Here is a 9,968-nt window from a genome sequence, read left to right as displayed (position 1 = left end):
ACACACACACACACACACACACACACACACACACACACACACACACAATGGAGTATTACTCGGCAATCAAAAAGAATGAAATCTTGCCATTTGCAAGGATGTGGATGGAACTAGAGTGTATTATGCTAAGTGAAATTAGTCAGGGAAAGACAAGTATCATATGACTTCACTCATATGAGGACTTTCAGAAACAAATCAGATGAACACAAGGGAAGGGAAGCAAAAATAAGATAAAAACAGAGAGACTTAAATACAGAGAACAAACTGAGGGTTGCTGGAGGAGTGTTGGGTGGGGGGAATGGGCTACACGGTGACGGGCATTAAGGACGGAACTTGTTGGGATGGGCACTGGGCGTCGTATGTAACTGACGAATCACTAAATTCTTTCCTCGAATCATCATTATAGTATATGTTAACTAACTTGGATTTAAACTTTAAAAAATAGGGAAAAATTTCAAGGTTCAAGTAAAAAAACTAATAATGTTTTGTTTGTTTCTCTGTATGCTCAACGTCACTCGTCCAAATACGAAATACGAATCCAAAGCACGGTGAGGTATCACCTCACACGTGTCAGAATGGCTAACATTTACAACTCAGGCAACGGCAGATGTTGGCGAGGATGTGGAGAAAGAGGAACCGCGGTGCACTGCTGGTGGGAATGTAAACTGATGAGCCACCGTGGGAAACAGCATGGGGGGCTGGGTTTTGACACCACCTTCGTGAAGAAATCCTTACCGATTTGCTAGCTGCCCCTGCTCCACGTGTCACAGGAGAGGGTTATGTGGGTTGTGATTCCCCCGGCCCTGAGCTCCTCGAGGAGAATCCAAAGCGCCTCCCCATTCTGACTGAAATGAACTGAAAGGTGACGAAAACCCTGTCCCAGTGCGGCTTTCCTGTGACAGATCACCTGCTGTTCGTGGTCGTTTCAGAGGAAAGTTATAGCATGGATTTCCACATGTTGTTCCGGCTTTTTAAAAGCTACCTAAAGGATCCAACGTGAAGGTACAAGCAACAAGGAAAATGAGATTTTACTTCCAGGTGGTAAACTGTCACAAGCCTTCAACATTAACACAAGTGAAGTAAATTATTAGCTTTGTAGACCTGATGACACTTAAAGATGGGGGGGATATATTCTGGAATATGAAGATATTGTATGTCGATTAAAACTATTAAGTGGGGGTTCCTGGGTGGCTCTGTCAGTTAAGCGTCTGGTTCTCGATTTTGGCTCGGGTCATGATCTCACTCACCGTCATGAGATCAAGTCTTACTTCAGGGTCCATGCTGGGTGTGGAGCCTGCGCTCCCCATTCCTGCCCACGTGGATGGGGGCGGACGGCCCTGGGGTTGGGGACTCCCGCCCGAGCTGCTGTCCTGCCCACGTGGATGGGGGGGGGACGGCCCTGGGGTTGGGGACTCCTGCCCGAGCTGCAGCTGCAGCCTCGTGAGCTGTCAGCTGGGAATCAGTGGCGTTTACAAACTTGCTGATCACAGCCATACTTGTGATTTGGATTGCGTAATTTAATTATGTGTTACATAAAATAATGAAACCTTTGTGTAAAAGAGGAGAGTACTCAGTCCTGTGAAAACGAAACTCAGGGTTTGGGGAAGGATCGTCAAAAGGAGAGTCAAACCCCAATGCCAATTAGTTGCGCCTTACGTAACTATAAACTGTAGGGGGAAATGTAAACAAGGAACCTGCATTCATACCATCGCTTCCGTGGAAAATTCCTAATTCCCCTTTCGGAACCAACCCGTACCCACACAAGATTCAGCCTGGGCATGAGCTTATGCCCAAACCCGGTGACTGAGAATCCTGACCAGCAGATCTGTGTCACAACAGCAATAACAAAACCCGAATTCAGACTCTGCCCCTCACCTCCCCGCCCCCCTCCTGCCCCAAAGCACAAGTTACAGGACTTAATGTGCGCTCAAATGTGTGAAGCTGAAATACCTAAGACGAGCCTAGGCCTTATTTTTATGACTCTCTGCTTTAGCCGATTCTTAATCTGTCTTGATTACCTGAACTATGAAGTTTTTAATGCTACGGGACAGCGTTTATTTCGTTGACCTAAGGATGCGCTCTCGCTTCCACATTTGCCTGGAGAGGTTTAGAAACAAACTTAAAGCCACGCTTGCAAATTAACGTGAAAAGGAAAACAAGTAACAAGTAACAGGAGAGGGCACAGAGAGAACTGTGTAAATTGGCCTAGTTACAGCCAGTGACATCAGCCCCTGACAAACAGAAATCTACAGACTTGCAGACAGAGACCGTCAACATGACTCCAAGGTACCGGTTTTGTGCTCATGGCTGAATGAGTCCGTGGCTGCTCTTTCACAAACTCACAAAGGATGTCCGGCCAGAGCCAGGGCAGAGTCAGACCCGTGGCAGCCTAAGGGGAACGTAGCATTGCTGTGCCTCCTGGCCTCCCCGCACCCACCCACCCTGGTCAGTCCTGCTCCCCTCGGGCTAAGAACGCGCACCAGGCTGCACAAAAGTTCCCACGGTTCCAGTATCCCCCAAAGCCAGGATAAGGACTCCTTGTTCAGTTTTCAGAAGACTCAGTGTTAAGGTCCCAAATGCATTAAAGGAGCACACAGAAAACAAAAACAAAAACAAAAAACAATAAAATAAAATAAAATAGGGGCGCCTGGGTGGCGCAGTCGGTTAAGCGTCCGACTTCAGCCAGGTCACGATCTCGCGGTCCGGGAGTTCGAGCCCCGCGTCAGGCTCTGGGCTGATGGCTCGGAGCCTGGAGCCTGTTTCCGATTCTGTGTCTCCCTCTCTCTCTGCCCCTTGCCCGTTCATGCTCTGTCTCTCTCTGTCCCAAAAATAAATAAACGTTGAAAAAAAAATTTTTAAAAATAAAATAAAGTAAAATAAAATAAAATAAAATAAAATAAAATAAAGGAGCACACAGAAAGCCAGGCAGTCGTGTGAACAGTGTGCAGTGTATGGACCACTGTCCAGCTCAGAGGCCAGTCCTGCCTCGCACTGGCCGCTGGGAGGCCGTGTCCTGCAGCTGGGGGCCGGTATCTATGTTCCGGCCTAATGTCACTTCCATCAATGACCAGCAGCCTGAGAGCTTTAGGATTCAGGAGGACGTTGTGATGAGAACACTTTTTTTTTTTTTTTAGTTTTTTAAAATATTTATTTTTAAGAGACAGAGAGACAGAGCGCGTGTGGGGAAGGGGCAGAGAGAGAGAGAGAGAGAGAGAGAGAGAGGGAGACACAGAGTCGGAAACAGGCTCCAGGCTCAGAGCTATCAGCACAGAGCCCGAAGCGGGGCTCCAACCCACCAGCTGTGAGATCGTGACCAGAGCCAAAGTGGGACACTTAACCGACTCAGCCACCCAGGCGCCCCTGTGATGAGAACATTGTCAAAGGACACATTTCGGCTACTCTATAATTGGTGGTGAATTTGCAAGTAAGCTGCATATTGAGAAGTGGGACTCCAATGAATTGCAAAGCAAGCCTTGCCCCCAGGTTTATTCTATGCAGACAATGTCTTCACAGGAAACGTTTAGAATACCGACAGTGTTGCATATACCATCAGGAGCCTATCTATGCTGCCTTCTCGCTCCACCTGGATTGTTCCAGAAACCATGGAATTCCTTGCTGGAGCCTCTCCTCCTCCCCGGACATCTGGTGCAGGTCAGCATTTCACAGAGAAGTCTCTCCTCAGTCACTCTCCTGCTTTAAACACAGGAGGAAAGGGGCACCTGGCTGGCTCCGTCGGTTAAGCGGCCGACTTCAGCTCAGGTCACGATCTCGCGGCCCGTGAGTTCGAGCCCCGCGTCGGGCTCTGTGCTGACAGCGCAGAGCCTGGAGCCTGTTTCAGATTCTGTGTCTCCCTCTCTCTGACCCTCCCCCGTTCATGCTCGGTCTCTCTCTGTCTCAAACATAAATAAACGTTAAAAAATAATAAAAAATTAAAAAAAATAAACACAGAAGGAAGATCAAACTCCCTCGCGTGGCACACAGGGCCCTTTAAAAGCTACCCCCGGTCACCTTCCTACTCCCAGCCTCCTGCCACACAGCCCCACACGTTCCTGCTTCTTCCCTCTCCCTGGGATGCTGCCCGCTGTTCCCACGTCATTCAACTTATCACACGCAGAAAATTCCAGGAGCAGATCAAATGGCATCTTTTATCAGTAGCTTGCTGTGTATCTCACACGTACCTTCCATTTCTCAGCTCTGTGCTCCCATAACATTCAATTCCCATCTCTATGACAGCCCTTTCCACACCGATTACAGCCAGCTCCCTGCCTTCCCAGCAGGCTGTCAGCCTCTCCAGAGCACAGACGCTATTTCCTTCATCTCGGGTCTCAGTGCCTAGCACAGGGCGGGATCACAGCAGATGTGCGAGCTCATAATGATGCTGACAACTGAAATGATCCTGCCATAATAAATGTAGCCACGGCTAACACTTACTGACTGCCCACGAGGCACCAGAACTGTAGGTATTTGATACATTCTATACAATTTCATCTTTGCACAACTCTGAGGACGCAGTGCTTTCTCATACATAGATATTCTGAGATCTTAAACTGTTTAAATACTTTTCACAAGCTCTCAGCACTAATAGGGGGTGGAATAATGATTTAAACGAGGTCTCCCTGAGTCCAAAGTCGATGTTCTGCAAACTCAACCTGCAGGATGCTCTGATTTGTTCTGCATGTATTATCATTTTCACAGTTTAACATTCTACATCACTATGAAACACATTCTAGTGGCATAAACACATTCACATCTTTGGTGTTACCAAAAAAGTCCTAATATTGACAATTAGCTCCATAATTTGCAATTTTAAGCTTCTCTGAAAGATGTCCCATTAATACACCATAAGCTATTAATAAACACGTAAGCCTATGTTTAGCCTACTATAGACAAAACTTCTTAATGAAACATTTTTTTTCTTTTTTCATTGTTTTAGGGGATGAATGGTGGGGAGCATAAGGAACAGGTAGAGTTGTTTCCTGGAAACATACTCTACTCGTAAGTTAAAAGTTAATCTGAATCTCACATAAAGAGAACGTAATATTGGGGCACCTGGGTGGCTCAGTGGGTTAAGCGCTGACTTCACCTCAGGTCACGATCTCACAGGTCATGATCTCACATACGAGTTCGAGCCCCGAGTGGAGCCCCGAGTCAAGCCCCCAGTCGGGCTCTGAGCTGACAGCTCGCAGTCTGGAGCTGTAGCAGGATTCTCGCACAGAGAGTCCTGACGCTGAGGCTTTTCTTTCCAGGAAGCAACTTCACTCCTGCTGGTACTGCTCAGTTGCGTTCATACCCAAAGAACTGAACCCCCAAACAGCCCAGGGGGTAGTTTTTAGTATATTTTCCACTTCTTTGTCTCCCATATATGGTAACACACAAACATGCAGTCTGACTGAGTGGTCTCATGTTACAAGGTCAAGAAGGATGTTCTCAGGTGCACATAGAGCCAGGCTGCCTTGATGATTTTTTTCCTCCTTAGGGAGGGGACCCTATCAGAGAGCCTGCTTCAGATTCTGTCTCTCTCTCTGCTCCTCCTCCACTCATTCTCTCTCTCTCTCAAACATACAATAAACATTAAAAAGTAATTAGGGGCGCCTGGGTGGCGCCGTCGGTTAAGTGGCCGACTTCAGCCAGGTCACGATCTCGCGGTCCGGGAGTTCGAGCCCCGCGTCGGGCTCTGGGCTGATGGCTCGGAGCCTGGAGCCTGTTTCCGATTCTGTGTCTCCCTCTCTCGCTGCCCCTCCCCCATTCATGCTCTGTCTCTCTCTGTCCCAAAAATAAATAAGTAAACGTTGAAAAAAAAATAAAAAAAAAGTAATTAAAAAATTACGAAAAGAAGAGAACATAATACTAATACTTTACTGAAAGACATTAACGATACAGTGAATGAGCTTCGACTTTCGTTCTGACGATAAATTTAGAATTGTTTGTCCTTTCGGCAAAAACTAACTTTTGTTTTCATTTCACTACTTTGCCCTGCCTAAGAAAGCCCGTGTGACGGATGGCCTTTTCCGAGGCTTTACATCAGAACTTGTGACCTTATCACATCAGTGAAAAGGCCTTTATTGGGGTGCCAGGGAGCATGCGTGCGCCAGGCACGCCAGCCCCTCGTCTCGTAGTTGAGACGTACTAACAAGTACTTAGCGAAGAGGCAGCAGTACTGAGCCACAAAGGGGGCTCCTGCTTCGTGTCTAGCAACCCCTCCTTTAATGGTTGAGTCCTCCCGCGCTAGCAATGACCGCAATCACATCCCCAGGCAGCCAAACCCGTCCGCGCAAAGCTCTCCTTTAAGGCTTCTCTCCCGCTCCCGAGAAACGTCTACGTCCAGGCAGCATTTGCACACTTACTTTTTCAGTTTTTGCCGAATCCCTGCGTCTTTAATCTCGTTCCGAAGGTCCTCGAACCTCTCCGCCGAGCTCAAGTTGCAGAACACCCGGAAGTCGGCGTAGGGGGGGATGCCGTGGTCCCGCCCCCTCTGGATGGTGGTGGCCGCCAGATCCAAGGCCACGGAGCGGGCGCTGGAGAAGAGCTTCTCGGTCAGCTCCAGGCTCAGCAGCTGGGACGGCACCCGCAGTTTGGCCGCCGTGCCAAACAGCCCCCGAAGGAGGGGGTCTATCCCGCCCTCGTCGATTACCCTGGACGGCGCAAAGAAGGCCTTGTGCAGTGGCAGGTGGCCTTCGGGGATCTCCCCGAAGCTGCCGTTCAGCCGCTGCAGGACCGGGTTGATTACCGTGCGGCCGAACCTGAAGGCCGCGGTGGCGAAGGAGTTCAGGATGCCCGCGTTCACACTGGGGTCGTAGCCCCGGTACCCCCGCAGCAGCCTCATGCCCGGCTCCCCCAGGATCTTGGGCAGCCAGTGGCTGTAGGTGATGTGCTGCAGCTCGGCGCCCACGATCTTCCTGGCCTCCTGGTACAGGGTGTCTCCGTCCCAGTGGGGGTTCAGGGCGCGCAGCTCCGCGGCCAGCCTGTTGTGCTCCCGGAGCCACAGCGTGTGCATGGCCGTGAGCGCCGGCTGCTCGTTGGCCCGGTGGTCCCCGGCCAGGAAGCAGGGGCTGCGGCCGGCCCGCCCGGGCCCGCCGCACTCGGTGGGCGGGCCCGGCGCGAAGGGCAGCAGGTGCTTTCCCGAGGGGGCCCACGGCGGGCCGGTCCTCAGGAGCCCCCGCGGCGCGGCCAGGTCCCGGAGCGCCCGGGACTCCCGCTCCGAGCTCCCGTACACGTTGGAGCCGTCGAGGTAGGCGGTGAGCTGGTTGGCCTGCTCGCGCGCGTACACCGAGCTCGTCGCCGGCGACGTCGCGCCTCCGCCGCACACGGGGCTGGAGCGCGCGAAGAACAGGCAGGCCGCGTGGGCGCGGCGGGGGTCGCCGTCGGGCAGCTGGATGGGGAAGCAGGGGGGGTCGTTCGTGCACACCGCGCTGCACGGCCGCCCGTCCGAGAAGCGCGCCGTGCTCAGCGCGGGCACCGTGTGGCCCAGGTCGTGGTCCAGAAACTGGCCCCACTGCATGAGCATGTGCGTGTACCGGTCGTCCGGGGTGACCGTGGCCGTGGCCGCCAGCTCCGTGGACACCAGGCTGGGCGGCGGGAGGGGCTGGCGGCCCGCGCCGCGCGGCAGGTTGACGCCGTTGTCGTAGGCGGGCTTCAGGATGCGCTCGAAGGCCGTCCGGGACGCGCCCCACGCGGGGTGCTGCAGGTTGTTGCACGTGCCGTCCGCGGCTCGGTACTTCTGGTGGAAGCACAGGTCCGAGCAGTCGGGCACCTGCCTGTGCGCGGTGCAGCCCGACAGGTTGGCGAGGAGGCTGAGGTAGCGCGGGGACACCAGGTCGTTGTAGCGGAATTCTGAAATGCAGAGCAGCGAGGGAGGGAGTGAGGAGGGCGGTCCCTGGGGCGGAGGGAGGGGAGGGACCTCGGACCCAGGGGCCGTGGGGACGGGCCACTCCGGGGGGGGGGGGGGGGAAGGGCACACGTCTTTCCTGCATCCAGCAGGATTTCATTAGAACAAAACCGAAAGTTCCAAGTTCTAATAAAGGCGCCGGCCGGGGCCCGGGGGCGGCCGCGGGGGACGCCTGGGTGGCTCCGTGGGTTAAGCATCCGACTTGGGCTCAGGTCATGATCTCACAGTTCGTGGGTTCAAGCCCCACATCAGGCTCTGTACTGACAGCTCAGAGCCTGGAGCCTGCTTCAGGTTCTGTGTCACCTCTCTCTGTGTGTCCCTCCCCCGCCTGTGCGCTCTGTCATTCTCTCAAAAATAAACAAACATTAAAAAACTTCTAATGGGGGTGGGGGATGCTTAGTGATGCCTCTCTTAGGAGCAATGACTACCTGCTAGAATGAACAAGAAAGGAGAGACACGTTCCAGGTTCTCCTCACACTCCTAGTTCTGCGTCTTCACCAATATAATGTTAGTAAAGATTTGTTATCACAAGATTGTAACTTTTTTTCCCCCAGTTCAGAATCCTTTCTTTCAGGTTTTGCGCTCCTGGAAGACGGGGTCTAAGATGTGTTCGTGGGGATGGTGTGAAGATTAACCCGAATGATATCTGACATGCAGGGGTGAAGCAGTAACTTCCAAACTATTACAAACTGCCACTCCCCAGGGAAGGTCCCACACAACCCGGAGGTGTTCTGGAGCCCCTCTTTTAACAGAGCTTAAAAAAACTGCAGCATAATCCTAAATCTGCGAAGACTGTTTACTAAGTCCTGTTTGCTAAGAGTTATTATGCCTAATGAATCATCAGAAACTGGCTCATGATACCAGGACCACTTGTCTTTCATCTGGATAAGCTGCTCTCGGGTTGGGCCGTCAGATACCTTAATCTTGGAAATGTACAATAATCTTCCTGTATATAAAGACTTGGATCCTAGGTTCACTTTCAGGGCAAACTGATCCTGGAGGGAAAAAACGGCCTTTAACTTCACAAATAGTAAGACAGAGGTAGAAAAACATAGTGGGTTTTTTTCTTGGGAAAATTTTGCTAACGCTCTTTCGTATTTTAAATGAGAATATATACCCGGTTTGGCAAAATAACCATCATGCACAGTGGATGCATATTTTAGCAAAGCTAAATCTGTAGATATTGATTGCTTATTTTCTAGTTATGTATTTAGACTAAGTTATTCTTGAAAATTGCTTCTTCTAATAGATATGTGTGAGAAGAGAAATCAAAGCCCCATTGTCCTGACCTGAAACTTAGGAATGTAGAACTGGGCTTTCGCAGACCTGACCTTGGCTAACTCATGCTAGTAAGACTCAAAATTAAGCAGACAGAAATTTGATTCAAGTGCTAATATGGACTCTATGGAAATTTCACTTGGATATTTCTCTTAAGGAAGCTATGAAACCCGAGACATAACGGACCACTAGGGGCTATTAAATAGAGCTTTGGAAAAATTGTATAGGGCACTAAGGAGTGGGTCAGGCACAGAAACGGCCCTGTGCACTGTATCTTGGTTTATTTTCTGAAGGGGAATAAAGAAAGCGCAAACCTCTAGAAGTTGCTGTTGTGCTCACAGAGCACACAGTGTATAGCAAAGAATCACATTCATTTAATTTTAAAGAGAAAGATGTAGAAAATATGAAAGATTTCTATATCAGTTTCATTTGACATTTACTAAACATCTGCTTTGGGGAAAAAAATACATGAGAATTTCAGTATAGCAAAAGAGAAAAAAAAAAAAGATTGGAAGGGATATGTAAGCTATAGACAGAGGAAGGAATTCAGATAAATTCGCTGAATCATTGAGGTGATTCCCATGATAAGTAGAGGCACATTACCCTGGGAGTAAAGCCTTTACTATAGGAAGGAGTAGTATCTTTTGGATTCAAAAAGTAAGTGCACCTAAAATGGTTCTCCTAGATATACTAGACATATACAGCTGGTAGACCTTGACAGGTTTGGATATATCGTGATCATACTTCTTTTGAATTACAGTTCTTACGAGAAACGTCTGCATCCATTTGGTAAAAGCGGTAAATT

The 9,968-nt window shown here is 50.2% G+C and overlaps 1 protein-coding gene across 1 annotated transcript in view; it reads right to left on the bottom strand.

Annotated features, from left to right (window-relative positions):
* The window catches only part of PXDNL (peroxidasin like), a 430,785-nt gene that overhangs the window by 65,530 nt on the left and 355,287 nt on the right, over positions 1 to 9,968 (bottom strand). Inside the window, exon 15 of the mRNA XM_040487847.1 lies at positions 6,345 to 7,830. Within this exon, the coding sequence (XP_040343781.1) occupies positions 6,345 to 7,830 (1,486 nt within the window). The remainder of the gene's footprint in view (positions 1 to 6,344; positions 7,831 to 9,968) is intronic.

Source organism: Herpailurus yagouaroundi, unplaced genomic scaffold, assembly GCF_014898765.1.
Source record: "Herpailurus yagouaroundi ecotype Mexico unplaced genomic scaffold, PumYag 165, whole genome shotgun sequence".
NCBI classification, from domain to species: domain Eukaryota; kingdom Metazoa; phylum Chordata; class Mammalia; order Carnivora; family Felidae; genus Herpailurus; species Herpailurus yagouaroundi.
The sequence above is the reverse complement of the archived record's forward strand: the minus strand, read 5'-3'. Positions and strand labels throughout refer to the sequence as shown.